At 40.8% G+C, this 17,196-nt stretch overlaps 1 protein-coding gene across 1 annotated transcript in view; it reads left to right on the forward strand.

The window, feature by feature from the left end:
* hcn4 (hyperpolarization activated cyclic nucleotide-gated potassium channel 4) overlaps positions 1-17,196 on the forward strand; it is a 56,544-nt gene that overhangs the window by 7,831 nt on the left and 31,517 nt on the right. Inside the window, exon 2 of the mRNA XM_049718451.2 lies at positions 8,769-9,192. Within this exon, the coding sequence (XP_049574408.1) occupies positions 8,769-9,192 (424 nt within the window). The remainder of the gene's footprint in view (positions 1-8,768; positions 9,193-17,196) is intronic.

The following is a 17,196-nucleotide window of genomic DNA, read 5'->3' on the forward strand; positions in this document are numbered from 1 at the left end:
ACATTTTTCTTTCAGTAAGAAATCCGGACATATTTTTCAAAGGTCTTAAAAATGCCACCAAAACAATAAACAATGTACACATTTGAAATGAGTACCTTACATTTACAAACAATACTATTATGTCAAAAATATTACTAGATTTTTTTTTTTCAATTAAAAATCATGTGACAATATTGAGCTCATATCACCCGTCCTTAGTATTCACATTTATTAGAACCTAAGTCTAAATTCGATTTTTTTCTCACTTTAAGCTGTCCTCTCGTGTGATGTAATGCATTTTTTTTTTCAACTATGCGGGCATGCTGAATTCTAAATGGCCTTCAATGAATTCAGCAACCTCAAGTGAGAGGTTGAGAGATGGGATCTGTCTTGCGTGTGACAATGAAGTGACCGAGACTTCTGCGGACCTTTTTTTTTTTTTTCCCCTTCAGTATTTCAGTTGACATGCTCTGCTTCTGGCTGTTTGCAATGCATTATCTGAACGCCACAGATTCCGTTGATGGAGGCAGGAGAGGGAGGCCTGATAAAGGGCAACACAGAAAAAAAAAGGAAAAAATTTGAGCTTGCGACACTTAACAAATTATGCAGCTCACTGTTAAGGAAGTGACACTTGAGCAACATACTGAGAATTATGACGACTTTTTGATGGTTGTAAATCTCACTTTTCCTTTTACACTTAAGGGTGTGACTATAACTTTCATGATATAAACACTGGTTGAAAAATAAAGCTGATATTTAAGTGGGGCAAAGTCATAGATGTGAATGTCTAAAGTATTCTTAAAAAATATAAATGCAGTAGTATTTGTTGTATTCTAAAACAAAGTCATTTTCTAGCTTATTCTATCTCTCAACATTTTTCCACTCTTACCTATTTTACAACCAGCCCATTTGCAAATTGACGTCCATAGCCATCATTGGTAGTGAACGTGTTAACAGTTTGACAATGTCTGTAATAATATTTAGTCTTTAAATCCATTCCCCCATTGTCCATCCTCCATGTGTTTTTTAAGTATAGTTTGTTTCGCAGTGTATCTCGATGGCATCTTCCCTTGCTGTTGACCTCTTCATGCACGCACACACGCACACCTCAGCTTCTGCTATACCTCGCACATACAGGTTAACCTTTTCAGCCTGGGCTTGTGTCCCAGGTGCATACTCACACCCCTTGTCTCTCTGAAATTGATTTTTTTCCCCGTTCGCCCCCCGCCACCACTGACCCCACCTCCCCACTCCCATCAGACCAGATGAGAAATGGTCAAGATGTGATACGTCGCTTCGGGGGGCTCGCTGCTCCTGCGGAACATGGCATTAAAAAGCACTTAAAATTTAAAAGTAAGTCACCGCTGTGAACGAAAAAGGTTTGTTAAAGCTCAGAAGCAATTAGCGGAATGTGTCCAAAACTTAAATCAGTTCTACTTGTAGGTCACAGTGTCATTTATTGTGCAAAGAGTCATTAAATTCAACAGCTCAATACCTCCTTGCCTATCAAAAAAGGTTTTACCCAATGTAGTGTTCATTCGAAGTCCATTTAAACAAATACTAATTGTTTGCCCCGGAAGGTTAATGGTCAAGTCCAGTTCACCTGTAGCTGATCCGAAATAATGTCTTTCTGTATTTTCTGTGAAGTAAGAACTTTTTTATTTTTTGTGACGTAAGAAGTAGCTTAGGATCTTAAAAAAAAAATTAAATGAAAGTTAAAAAATCCGACAAATCATCACCCATCATTCCCCTGCCCCAGAAGACAGTTGGTCAAGTCCAGTTCACTGAATGTCAATTAATGTATTTCATAATCTTCCATGAACCACCATTTAGCTTTGTAATTAAAAAACAAAACAAAAAAAAAACAATTGACAAGAACCCCCAAATTATTTTGGTCGTCAATTAACCTACAATGCAAGTGTTTCCCCACCCTGGGATAGTAATGGTAGAGTCCTAGTGTCATCTTCCCTTAACGTGAAACTGGTCAATAGTTTACTTTCCTGGCAGTTGAAATTTTAGTTACCTAGATAGGTCGGCCATTTTTTTTTTTTTTTTTTGCTCTTTTGTGGAAGGCCTAAACCAGCTGGATTCCGCAGGATGTCCACTCAGAAACCTCCAGAGTCCAGTGTACTAGATAAAGAAGTGTGTGTTCGTGTGTGTGTGTGTGTCTCATAGAAGATACTTCCCTGGATCAATTGTGTTTGACTTGGCCACGCCACACGCTGTCTGTCTGCTTCAGTCAAACAAATAGGCCGAGTTACCACACACACGCAGCAGTGCCAGACAGTGGCTATTTTTCTTTTTCCTCTGCTATGTGGGCGGACTCCTGATTTATCTTCGCCATCATCATCATCGTCATCATTGTTTGGAACATGTCCTAGTTTTTCTTTCCTCCTCTGTCTCCCCTCACACGAGTTTTGGCCATAATTGAAAATAGAGAGAAGTGAAAAGTAATTGAGCAGCAGACATTTTGCCATAGCAATACAATAAATAGAAAGCTACATGCATTAGCAATTGCAATTCCATTCAACCAGTGCTATTTTAGGCAGAGTGGTTGTGAGCAATGAGCATCTAATTACTTGCATTTAAATTTCTATTAACGGACACTTTTCAATACAGAGGGAACGTGTGTGTGTGTGTTGTGTTCACACACGGAGGATCAACCTTCTTGTCAGTCTCAATAGGTTTTAGGAGGGTAATTTTGTTTTGGTGCACCTACTCTTCCTCTTGCACTTTGACCTCCGATCACCATTTTGGAGCTAGACAGGAAAGGCTTTCATCCCAGCCACTCCATTTGTTGATTACGGTGACTGGAGTGCTGGAGATAATAGCACCGTTGTCCAGAACAAGAGGTGATACGTGCAGTGCGATCAGCTTCTACCTTATCTTAGCACGTCATTAGTGTTTGGAGAAAGCACATTGCGCAAGACTCAGCATCCCCTGGCCAACTGTGCTGCATTTGAGTACAATGCTGGTGGTTGTTTTTAGGAGCTGGCTCGTGTGTGTGTCCTCCTCCGCACTCGTCGCCGGCTGCCAGTGAACCTTGTGACTTAACCCTGAGGACCTTTTTGGAGATAACAAGGAATGGTGATAAAAGACAGGCACAATTACTGGCAGCGTGACAGACTGTACAGTCAGAGAGCAGATACTGGCACGCGCTAGTGGGATAAGTGCATGATGATGGCAGCGGCTGGACATCACTTGTGCCCTTCGTATCCAGTGCTGGGAAATGAATTAATATTTACCGGCGATTTTGTCACCAATTCAACCAATCCCCCCCCCCCCCCCCCCCCCCCCCCAGGTAGTACTAGTATCCACTCAAAACTAACCTTTTCGCATTTTATTTAGCTTTTTCTGTAACACATAAAGGTGCCACAAGATGGCACCTGTGCTATAGCGAATAGGAAAGTAGTAATTGGATTCAAGAGAGAGGCTAAAAATCTTTGTGGGCATCTGATGTCAATTCTACATTAATATGACATCATGTTTGACTAAACTGTGTGAATATGACTGTAAATGCTTGTTTGCCTGATTGTGACCTTTTGACCTTTGAACTGTAACACACTGATGACTTTTCGCGAATGCCAATAATAGACAACATTAAAACATTTTCTCTGCGGCAAGGCAGACTTGTTGTTGACAGTAAAAAAAAAAAAACATTTATGTCCAACAATGGAGCGACTTATTGATGGATTTATTTTAACACATTGGGTAAGGCTCATTTTATTTTTCTTCAGCTCCCAGTTGGTTCTTAGCAAATCCCACAGTTTTTTTTTTTTCCCTCCCCCGGCAGCCTCAGGTTGGGGAGATTTGCCTCAACTTCTGATGAAATCTTCTTAGCGTAGGCTTGATAAAGCGGCGCGCCTCACCTAAATATAGCCACTTGCAAGCGCACAGCCCCAGTGTCAGTGATGTGCTCGCAGTGTGTCTGCTGGCGGTGCTTAGCAAAGAGACGCCGGCGTTATGACAGTTCATTGGAGCGGGTGATAACAAAAATAGGATTAACCCTTTTCACCTGCGTTCTTTTCCTCGCGTGAAGCTTAAATCTCACCGTGTTTGCCAAATGGCGTGTTTTAAAAGACAACAGGCCGCTCTTTTATGGCCAGTGTATTTGTTGTTGTTGTTACAGATGTTCTCCTTTTTAAGTGTGACAGCCTTTTGATAGATTTACTCTGCCCACGGCTAGAAGTTAGTGCGTGCAAAAATCAAGCGATTTTTATTCCCCCCCTCCCTGTCTCTGCTCACAAGAGCCTCGCGTGCCTCATTGTTATTCATTCCTGCTAATTCATTCTTTCAAACATGGCTACCGATTTAATGGGGCTGCTGCTCTGTCCGTTTTATTTAACCTTAACGGCAATTAAGCATTAACTATTGTTAAACTGCTAAATCAGCAAGATATTGAGAAAGTATATCAAATATTACTCCCAACTCATCTCTTCATTATTTAGTATTTTGTGTCGTTAACATTAGATTTTTTTTTTTCCAGACGAACAACTCATGATTCAAAGCAAACCGTATAATTTGCCGAACATGATGGAGGCCAAGTTGAAATTTCAGGTGTTTAGGGATGAAAGTGTTTACATAATAAAATAAAGTCGTACATGAATCATTATGCTTATGTAATATGTTTTGACTGAATGAAATATTAAATTAGCTGTGAAGTTACCTCAATTAGCCTTACGGATATGAATTATTGTACTTTTTTTTAAGCTTAATTTCAAAACACTTTATCCTGAATCAGCAGCTTATTTTATGTACTTAGAGGACCTTTCCTTTTTGGTCAAAGACAGACACATAAAATGGCATCGGAATGGTGGGCCAAAAACCTTTTCTGCCATTTAACCAACATTAATTAAACTCTGTTGACAAGTGACCCCTAATGCTAATGTAATTATTCCCATGACCAGTAGCAAAGGCAAACAAAACATAACATTTTTTGGCTGCCATTAAAGGTGATGTAAACATAATCTGACTTCCTCCCAGCGGCAACATTACTGATGAGATTCTTGTTATGCTCATGTTGACCGTGTGTTATCATCTCCTAAATTTAATATTTCATTTCAAGGTACATACTTAGAATTTCCTCAATTATATTGTATATTCACCATGAAATCAATTAATGACCTCACTTCAAATCCATTAAAGGCAAAATCCATCCTAAAATATTTGCCAACACAACTGTATAAACAATTGGTGTGACATAAATATGGTCACGAGTTAGATAAATTAAATAAATACCTAAATAAATAAATAGACACAATTAACTTAATTAAATTAATTAAATCAATTGAATTAACTACATTAAAAAATAGATCAATGCTAAGCACAACATAAACTGTCATATAAAATACAAACAAGCTAAATTTTTAGCACAGAAGTAAATTATGACTCCAAATCTGCGAGCATGCTTTCTGTTCACAAAAAATATGCTGTCGATTTCTTCTACGACAGCAGGACATGACAGACTAAATCCCATGGAGGTGTCCCCTGTGTCTCCATTTAAATATAGGCCTACCCCGAAACTAAAATGTGCGTCCATTTGGCCCTCTTCGTGCTGTTCCTCCCAGGTATGCGTGGCCCGCAGGGTGAGGAAACTGAGAGAGGCTTATCGTGTAGCCCGCGGCACTCTCACAGCGACAACATGTTTCCGCCAGAGATGTCGGCCTGGCCGATACCTCGTCTCTCCAGAGGAGGGGAAAATGTCAGGGAGCCCTTCATCACGACTCTGACCTCCCTGTACCGTAACAAGCCAAGTGGGAGCAAGTCGGAATCTGCTCAGCTCTTATCCTGGGTTTGATTGTCCCAAAGTGTCTACCTCCTGACCAATTTGGACTTTCACTTCACCGCAGTTAAGTGGCAAACTTTTTAGATGTTGTTTTTTTTGGGCATTTTGTTTTGATTGACACATCCATCCATCCATCCATTTTCTGAACCGCTTAGTCCCCACGGGGGTCGCGGGTGTGCTGGAGCCTATCCCAGCCGTCATCGGGCAGTAGTAGTTGCCAGCCAATCGCAGGGCACACAGAGACAGACAACCACTCACACTCACACCTAGGGACAATTTGGAGTCTTCAATCGGTCTACCAAGCATGTTCAAAGGACTTGTCAAAGAGGAAAATTATGTTTCTCAATTCTCCTATTTATATTCCTGTCAAATCCATGCAAACTTTTATTATTTTAATTATTTTTTTGATATATCAAATTATCACCACATTAATTTTCTTCATTTAATCATTCTTTTTAATCGTCCTTTTTCCATCTGATTTATATTGTCCTACAATTTGTCCTGTAGTGTCAGACTAAAGAATTCCCATCATCCGTCAAAACGACAAATATAATTATTGCCCCATATTATATGACAGATATTAAATATTGATAGATTTACTCACAAAATGGTTCCTTATAGTCATGAAACAAAAACATCTATAAAAAAAACTAACAAGCCACAGCTACCAATTGCTGAATCTTTTTTCTCTATTTAATCATTTATTAATTGATTTTTGTTGGTAGCTCACTATCTCCCTCACAAGTATTTAATGCCTTTCAAATGTCCCACGTTCGTATTTATAGAACAATCGTCTATGTCAAGAGTTCCGGTGCATAATAAAACACAGTAAATGGATCTCGGCTAAGTTTAGGTGGCTTGACCTCCATTAGGAGACAGCGACACAAGTGGAAAAAAAAAAAAAGTCATGAGCATTGACTCTACGTATGCGATTCTGTGCGCACACACAAATGCTCCAAGTGATACCATGGAAGGGCACCTTCCTGCATGCGATCATTGTTGGGGACACAAAGTCGTTCAAAGTCCTCTGTAGAAGGTTTCCTTTCATTATGTACTTTTGTAACGATATATCTGAGCTTGGAGTTTCAAAAAAAAAAAAGAAGCCACCCACTGAACCATGAAGAATTACATAATCACCCAATTACTGATATTATATGGAATAATTAGCAAGTACGCTAAAGTAAACATTGTAAATCGAAAGCATTATATGAATGTTTATTTTCTATATTGGTACATGTCAATATGATTTGATTGAGTCATCACATTTAAAGGCAAGGAGCCATTGTTGTGGACCATGCTCACTTGTATAAGCTGTGTGAATCTAATAAATATTCATGCCTGACAGATAGTATATGCGCTACAAGTACAAATGTCATTACCTGTGTAAGCATTTCCTCTTTTGAAGATTTTTTCGTTCTCCGGGGGGCTTCCCGTCCCAGCACGAGCAAACTCGGCGCTGGCGAGGTCTGACTAAATATAACGCCACTTGAAAACAAGCTGAAACACCGGATCCTCTTTTACTTTGAAGAATTCCAATTACTGTCACTGTTTTGTCTCTTGTGTGTGTGTGTGTGTGTGTTGTGGATGTGACACTGACACAGAGGTGTTTTTGAACACGAGGACTTCGAAATGTAATCCTTGTGCGGGGGCAATTCAGCATAGCAGCTTTCTATGTTTTGTTGACCAATAGCAAGTCTCCTTTCCTGATTTTTCTTGTTTTGGTTGAAGTTGTTGTAGAAATTGAGGCAAGTTTAGCATAGCGCAAGCTAATATTCACGCTACATTAAAAACACATTTGACCTCTTTAGCATAAAACAAACTGTCTCCAGCCGACTTGCCAACAAGTTAGTGAGTTCATCAAATAATTAGGGGCAATAATTGACTTCTCAAGTGTCCCAATTAACCAATCACTGACACTATATCTGTCATCCCATGAGCCATTCAGCCAATCACAACACCCGCCTGTAATTTCTGACACGTTGACAGACCAATGAGCAGCGAGTGACAGTATTGACCAAACACTGTCAATATACAATATGTGAGAGTAGATTTTGTAGATTCTGTAATATTTATTTTTATCCTCTTTGTGAATAGTGGCCTTATAGCCGTACTTTATTGTGGTTCCCTCTGACATTTATTTCAGCACCACATGAATCAACCGCGAAATCAATAGTCATCAGTGGGAAGTGAAAGAGCTGTAATTAATTGCTGTAGTCTTGCTAGCTTGCAGAAAAATGGAGTCCCCTTACCCTTGTTATGTACCTACAGGATATGTATAGAGGCTTTCCGTCTCGAAATTGCTTTGGCGCAGCGGCGGACCTTTATGGCCCGGATAAAGCTGGGTAAATCATGTGAGGTCGTTGGTCCAGTGGACAATGCAAGAACCCTTCCCCCTTTTTCATTCCTCTGGGATATATCACCCTTAACACAAAAGAGCCAATCTGGATTCAATTACTGAGCGTCCAGTAGAGTGCAATTTATATCCGAACGTTCATGCTCGGAAGATGGACGAGTTCACAGGGTTGCTTTATAATTAGCAGTTAACCCTCACTGACCTTCCAGTACAGATTTACTGGACAAATAGTTTTCATGTTGAATGGTTGTTATGAGGGCAAAATAGAACATGCGTGGAATATGCATTCGTGTTTACATACGAACAAAGAGCTAAAATTAATCCATATGTATCCACTGCTGGATTAAATGTCATGTAGGGAGGCTAATATAAGCAACAATTGAGATGTAAATGGGTTGGTTCAAATTCTTTAATCCGTGTTGGTGTCAAGAATGCTGTCCAAACATGCATTATTGTTACAATACATTTTTGGTACACCCTGAATACTGAAGAGCTAAAAGCAGGTCAAAGTTGTGGCACAGGTGTTGGTGACGGTGGTGGTTTTAATTGATGGACAGATTCAAATAACTGACTTTCGTGGAGCTGGCATTGGATCAATTTATACCCAATACTCCATTCTTAATCTTGTTGTCCATTTGTCTCCCCGACCAGGTTTTACTGGGATTTGACCATGCTGCTGTTGATGGTGGGAAACCTCATCATCATCCCCGTCGGGATCACCTTCTTCAAAGATGAGCACACGCCCCCCTGGATCGTCTTCAACGTAGTTTCCGACACCTTCTTCCTCTTGGACCTTGTGCTCAACTTCCGGACGGGCATCGTCAAGGAGGACAACACGGAGATCATCCTGGACCCGCAGGAGATCAAAATTAAGTATCTTCGCAGCTGGTTCGTAGTGGACTTCATCTCTTCTATCCCGGTGGACTACATCTTTCTCATCGTAGAGACACGCATTGACTCTGACTTCTACAAGACTGCGCGGGCTTTGCGGATCGTCCGGTTTACCAAGATCCTCAGCTTGCTTCGCCTCCTTCGCCTTTCCAGACTCATTCGCTACATCCACCAATGGGAAGAGGTAGGAAAAGAATCCAGGGATTGGGGGTGAGGGGGTTTAGAAAGTTTTGGTTTGCTTACTCTCGGCAATTGACTCTCTTTGGACAATTAGTTTAGAAAATGATGGATGGACAGGAAATGGACAGCATAATTTTAACTGGGGTGTTTAGACATCCAATTGTTTTTTTTGACAATTCCCTTGTTAGATACTAACCTTGCTAGCTTTTTAGAAATGCAATTGTTTTTCGTTACATTTCTGTAGGGAAATTCTTCCGATGAATTTCAACCAATTTATTTAAAGTGGCACTAGCATCCTACTGCAGGTATGTTTGTGCAGCACATGTCCCCCGGGAGGGAGGCGCACTTATAATTATGCACACCGATTGAAGAAACTCTTTTTCGGCACCTTGGGCGTCAGTGAGTTGATAAAACCACAGTGTTGATTGGCGTTTCTCTCTGTGCGCCCATCCAGATAGTGGTGGGACCGCATATCCCCCCGAGGTTTTTCCACGATATGAGCGTGATTGTAATTGCGACATCATTTGGAAAAGTTCCCGTCGCTCTGACGCGTGGATCTTGTTTGCTCTCAAAGGTAAAAAGATACAACGTGAAAGTGTCAGTGTGGAATTGAGAAGAAAGAATGGAAACACAGAAGACATTATTGGTGTACAGTCATTTTGACACAAACAGAACCAAATCCATCGACAGCTTAACAACAATAATGACGGGTCTATCAATTCTCCTGGTTGCACAATCAAAACAATCAATTAGACACCTTCACCCACGTGCATGACAATCAGAAGGTACTGAATAGAACCTGATTGCCAATCAAAGCACCTTTTCACTGGACCTGTCCATCGTCCGTCCTCTTATAGGTGCTCTGTTATCACACAACCACCCAGCCTGCACACTGTGTGGAGATCAGTGTGTGCTGACATCAATCTCTGTGATGCCATTTCAAACAGAGGAAAAGTTCAAATGAATCACGAGGAGTAGAATCTTCCCCTCATGCATGCCCTCCACCGCTTCTAGGAGCCCGAACGAAGACATCACGGGATATTCACTCCGACTTTTAACTTGACGTGGGGGTCGGCACTGTGGTGAAAAAAAGCAGTTGCGTGTTAAGCCTGAGCACTGAGGCGACAGTGTGATTAAGGAGGAAAAATCGCAAAGGAAACAAGCAGATTAGATAATTAAATAAACATCGATACCTCATGGGCAGCACAATAGATTTCTGGTTAGCACGTCTGCCTCGCGGTCGAAAGGTTCTGGGTTGGAATCTCGGCGATGTGAGTCTTGCATCCTTTCTCGATAGCTGTTTATTTTCTGAAGGTACTGATATTTACATGGGTTAAAAAACTGTGGACAAATTTGCCGGCAACTATAACCAAAAAAGAGACAGCACAACTTTGCACTGCCAGCTGCCATTTGCATGTTTCATGTGGTCGCAGGTGGCGTACGAGGGCGACTGGGCTGGCTGATGAGTACCAGTTAGGCAGACAGAGTAAAAGGCCAGCTTTGCCTCAGCGCCAGCCTACTCCAGATGCATCCTCACACAAATGTCATGTGTCACACAGGAGAATAACTTGTCGCCACCTGACTGACTCTTTGACTTTTCCCATTGACGTTTCCTGCTACATTTGAATATTTTGGGAGAGGAAAAAAAAGCCTCACAAGACACTCCTGTCTGACCCTTTGAATGTTGAGATAAAAAGGAAGTCAAATAAGGAGGTTCTGTTTATATTTCCCACAAGACTTTCACATTTCTTGGATTTTTTTTTTTTTACACTTTAAGGCCACCATACTTCTTGCTTGCCTAAAGGTTGAAATTACTTCTATTTTATGGATAAATACCACCACATTACATTCAATCACAATATACGCACAAAAAACATTTATCTCGCCATTCATATAAACCCAGAAACATCTTAAAAAAAGATTTCTTCCTATTCACAGACAATGTAAATAAACACACAGGCACTCACACTAATAATGTAAACATTCGTCAGATAAGGCGCACTGCCACACATTTTTATTTTGGTTGTGCAGATTTTCTGATCGACTTAAGTGTCACTTCATGAAATGTTCACACGTCGACCTTGAAAAGAGGGCGTTCCCTGGTGCGCTTATTGTTCCAGAGGTTTAAGCACGAAGGTCTAGCGCCACTTGAAGATCAAACCTCATATTGCACGTTTTGAGTCATTTCACAGGCGCTCACGGCGGGTGACAAATGTCACCGGGCGACTCGACTGATTCGTGGTGACTTGCGGACAAGGCAGGGGGGGAAATGGACACACCTGTCTCATATATATACGACTACCGACTGGCCAAAGGCTGTAAATGTGTCCCCTTCCACATAATAACGACAGCTGGTTGCCGACATTCTGTCATAGTAACGTAACTGGTCGGAAAAAAAATCAGCTACAGCGCACTTTTTTTTTTTCCACCTATAAGGCGCATTTCCACATGCAGATGACACTTGCGGCCAATTAGGCTCACACTGACTTGACCAAATCACGCCTCTTTGGTGGTTGCTTACAAGTTTGGGTGTGTCTGAAGTCTAAACAGGAAAATACCCGTCGCTTGAAGAAAGCTGCATAAAAAATGGATTTAAACGTGAACGGGAGAATCTGCGCCAGAATGAACAGTCTGTCCATTTACTGCACCAAAGGTAAAAACACAACATTATCTCCATCGTTACTGTAGGTCGTTTCTCCACATCGAGTGCTTCAAGTGTTAAAAAAAAAAAAAAAAAAATATATATATATATATATATATATATATATATATATATATATATATATATATATATATATATATATATATATATCATTTTCACGGCGCTTAGTGAAGATCTTTCGTGACTCATCACACCGTGCAATATTTAGCTCTTGTAACAAGACTGAATGCCATCCAGCATTGCTCACTTAAATGACATCAACTTTTTTTGATATGGCAGAATTGGCACACGCAAACATTCACACATGCACGCACATAAAATAAAACACTAGTTTTCAGCATGCTACATTATGAATAGCGTTGTGGTAGTATCACCCAGTTTCTATTATTGTTTGGCTTTAATTTTCTCTCCAGTAAGGAGTCACTCAAAGGCCACTTCTTGCGGGAAGTGTTTGATTTGAGTAGAGCTGAAACAAATGTTGCATATTGCATCGCTTAATACTGCAGGGAGTTCATTTGAACAAACTCTCCCTTCTTTTATTTTCAATGTTTTTCTTCTTTTGTTTAAGAATTCAAGACAAACAGGATGGAATAAACCCCCCAAAATGTGCCATTTGTATCAGTAGCCCAAACAAAATAGTCTGTGAGTGATACAAGCAAATTTTTTATTTTTTGAGTCAAGACCAGTAAACCAGATTCACATTATAGTTTAAATGAGCTGACACAATAGAGGACATTCATGTTCTGTCTACTGATAGTGGCAAGTCTGCCTTTGCTCGGCTTAAGTGCAGCCAAAGAGGGTCCATTATGAATAATGTGGCAATTTTGGACATCTGACGGCGCACCTCACTCGACGTCATTTCGGCCTGCATCAAAGGATTAACTGTTATGCATGGATTTTTCTGACACTTTTTCAAAAATAATAATCTCTGTCCATTGACTTACATTAAAAACATTGCTCTTTTCCACATACTGTCCATCCATTATAATGAGAAAAAAATACCCCTCCAATCACAAACACATAATTGCGACATATATGGACACCAATCAATCATAATAATAATAATAATAATAATAATCACATCCAACAGATTCTATTGATGCGTATATATTTCTTCTCATCCCTCCACACGCGAGATATAACCGCTTGTCCTTAAGAGGGGCGCAGTGTGTTAGCAGCCCAAAGCACAGACATGTTGGCACATCATCACAAAAGAGTTGAAGTGTCCTTACGCATGCTACTTGACCCCCAAACTGCTTCAGTCGGCCATGCCAGGAGATAAAGAGAGGCGGGCTTCACGGGTCAAAGCAGAGCTGGATGTTTTTGGCGACGGTTTATCTTCACACAATAGAATGTGTTTGTGTTTTAAAAGACAAAATCTTTATTAAGTTTTAAATCTGATTAGGAATCAAATGGATGTTTCACCCACACAAGATTTAAACCCGTATATTTTTAGGATTATCATCATGGAAGTTAGGCTGGAATTGCTTTACAATGATTTGCCGTAAATGGAGCATATTGCTGATTAATAACCATTTCGGATTTTTATCACATCAGTCGCGTTTACTGTAGCATTTAGCCACAAACGTTAATTTTAAAGATTAAATATCACCGCGTGCAGTCACACCGTTGCAAATGATGTTTTGACCAAGTTCAGGTCTAGAAGAGTTGAGTGAAAGTTTTATCCAAACTTAAATTTGGAAATTACCCTCTTTACACATTTTCAACCTTGCACTCGTGAGTTTGGCTAGGGTGTCCCTAATTAATTGAAATATGTCCTTAAAAGGAATCATACACATCTGCGGCATCTTTCACTCTTGCCAGCTTCCTCTTGTCACTTGTCTCCGGGATAAAAATAAGCCTGTGGCCGGATATTCTTCTCATCCGAGTTGTCTCCTGTTGATGAACCAGTGACTTGGATGCCATTACTCATCCCGTTAAGATCAGATTCCGTGCAGCACGCTAATGATTCAGCTCCGAGGGCGACCTCTCGCCATCCTCCTCAGAACTGTTTCGACCTGCCGAGTCCATCAACGTTTTAGGAAATGTTGTTGAGAGGAGCATGGAAAAGTGCTGGAGTAGTCTTCAAATACATAAAGAAATAATGTTGATGTTTTGATTATCCGTGTGTGCTGTATCAAAAGATTCGTGGTCATTTATTCCTTCTACTGGTGACGTACTGAGTATCTGCTTGAAGAGAGTTTTTTTATTTGCTCAAGCAAACACGAATTGAGGTATGACGTCTTTTGTTGGTGGCTAATTGAGGCACGTTGTCGATTTGACAAAACGCATTTATTGATTTAAGTAGAAGACGAAGCCTACTCGGGAACAAATTGAGGTTTATTTGATATGTGGTGTTTATTTTTTTTTTTGTAGATGACTAATTGAGGCATGCTGTCGATTTTAAGATGAGGCAATTAATTTTGAGGAAAAAAAACGCTTCCATTTTTTCACGCTCGGGCGCCTTGATAGACATGGCCCACCCCTCATCAGCACCGCCCCCATCCCCCCCATCCCTGGGTACCTGAAACTGTGACCACTTCTCACTCATTAAATCCACGCAAAGTTATTTGAAGAAGGTAAATCAACTCATCAGCCGCCACTCGCTGACCCGTCTCCTCGGTCAAGGAGTGCTCTTTGAGAGATAAGAAAGAACGCAAGAAAAGATTTAATGAGCCATTATGGGGCGCACAATGAGGCTCTCCGGCGACACTGACAGGTCCCCAACACTGTGAATGGGCCCCGTTGTTATATGAAGAGCCACCCGAGTGGATTGAGTTTTTAAAAGACCATTGCACATAAATGTGTGATCCAGCACAAACTGAAAGGCACATCTCGCCAGGAAGAGTGTTTTGTTTTTCTTTTTTTTTCTTTTTTTCATGTGGTGATCGGTGCCCTGCAGGCCTGTTTAGACAGATGATGGAAGGGTGTTCCCTGTGGTCCACTCCCAGGCCCACTTCTCATTCACCGCATGTACTTCATCCACCATGACGGCATGCATGCACATGACATCTCGGTGAAGGCCTTTTTTTTTTTTTGCAGAAGAGAAACCCTTCCCGCGGGTCGGCCATTGTGTTAGCTGATTAGAAATGATCTTTGAGGCACGCACGGATTGATTTAATTGATAAAGCTCATTACTTGTCACTCTGAAATCATGTGTCAATCAAGCACGGGTGATGATGCAGCACGGGGTAATTACGACGCGACTCATTACATTAAAATTTGCAAATATGCACATATTAAAAAAAAAATGAGAATGTGCTTCGAAAAATATAGCACCATTTTATTTTTTAAAAAAATCCTTGATTACTCTCCACTTAACTTTCTTAAAAAATGCTTTAAAAATTATAACAAATTGCAAATTATTCCTATTCATTGACCAGCACCTGTAAGTGTGCCACAAATAGCCTTTTGCTTAAATTTCCTTCCATTTGACTTAAAAGCAGTCATTTCCCATCTGGAAATACGATTTGTGAAATGAAATGAAAAATATATCAGGAGCTCTGTGACGAGACAGGAAAATGAGGGGTACCTCATGATTTATTCAATTGCCACAGAAGTGAATTGAACACTTTTAAGTTTATGGAATGCCATTACAGCAGTGAGAGGAAATTGGACATCCTGCAACAACGTGTAGTGGAATTTTTTTTTCCAAACCACTGCATTTAAAGGAAGATTACGCCCTTAATAAAAGGAAAACAAACAAAAGCGCCCAGGGCTAAACATCAGTAGGAAGCAAATGGGCAAAAAAGAGTGGCGTGTTTTTTTGTGTATCTGTCATCCACTCTTGAGAAAAGCTGCCCGACGCTTGATTCGCACCCTGGCACACTTTTGCAGGCGCTCTTCCATGATGGAGTTACAATGATGTGATTTGAAGGTAGAGCGTCGGCGGCGGCGGCGGTGGCTCCTCTCGCATCGTCCCGACAGAAGCACAACACCGGCCGCCTCGTTCATAACACGCAAGCAAATAAACACGCACAGGAATAGAATCAACAAGCAGGGAAGTCAACAACAGACACTTTATTCTATTAGATGGTTGATTTCCCCCTCTGAAGTTCCAATGAACATCATTTAAATCCATTACAGGTGATCAAATAAGCATGAGAAACGTAAGTATAATTTCAAGCAAATCAATTCCACGACAACTTATTACTGCAGCGAAACAACAATTGTTCCCTGCAGGAATAAAATGCAATAATCTTTTTATTAACTGAACAGGCAATTTTAATTTCATGTTGTCTTTTGTGATCATCATAAAATATGTTGATCACATTTGCTGTTGAACTCAGTCTTAAAGTTTTCAAAGTAATTTTTTCACATCATCCTTTTAATGCATACTTAAAATCAACAAAAAAATCACAACAATGTCACTACAATATTAGTCGATACTCACAAATTTAATATGCCATACAAGTGAAAAAAAATGTGAACCACAGTTATTCAGAGTCTATATTTTTTATAGTGTCAGACATTAAATTGATTTAAGACCTTAAACCAAACAACAACACCAAACTACACTAACCACTGTATTTATCCATTTAATGGACAAAAATGACCAGATGAAAGGGTTGATGTCATCATTTCTTGCTCACAACCAAGATGAACTACGCAGTCTGAGTCGCAAGCCCTTAAAAGGCCCTGAGTGGATTTTAATCAGGTGTAGAGCAGTTAGCCGTGCTCTTCTGTGGGATTAAGAGGCTTTCCAATGGCCACGGCCATTAAAATCTACACCGGCCCACAAGTCCTGCAGCGCCTTGCGAGTATATTTATCATTAGGATTAACAAACCCTGCCCGTGAAACAATCTCGGCCCAGGAGCGCCGTTACCTCCGCCCTGGCTTGCCATTATTGTATTTGGCTGAGTGGCCGATGATAGGAGTGATTCAGCAAAGTCACCGTTGGGAAAACAGGGGAGCGTCTCCCTGAGGAGGCTTGTCAGAACATCTGCATGTACCTGCTCATCTGTGTGTCGAAAGCTTTGGCTTTGCGAGGCACTTTAGCAAAATGTAATTAACCTTTCACTACTCCACATCCCTACAACTGAAACGTCCATCCGTCCATTTTCTACCGCTTAGCCGGAATCGGGTTGCAGGGTCAGTAGCTTCAGCAGACATCCCTCTCCCCAGCCACTTCATCCAGCTCATCCCGGGGAATCCTAAACCAGCTGAGAGACATAGTCTCTCCATTGTGTCCTTGGTCACCCCCAGGGTCTCCTTCCAATACGACATACAAAGAATTTAGCATCCACTGACAACGCCACCACACGATCAATCCCTTCAGCGTACGGGAATACACTCCTTGACAATCCACCGAGATTCTGGGAATTTAATGACCTGCTTTTCTCCTT

Source organism: Syngnathus scovelli, chromosome 4, assembly GCF_024217435.2.
Source record: "Syngnathus scovelli strain Florida chromosome 4, RoL_Ssco_1.2, whole genome shotgun sequence".
In the NCBI taxonomy this organism is placed as follows: domain Eukaryota; kingdom Metazoa; phylum Chordata; class Actinopteri; order Syngnathiformes; family Syngnathidae; genus Syngnathus; species Syngnathus scovelli.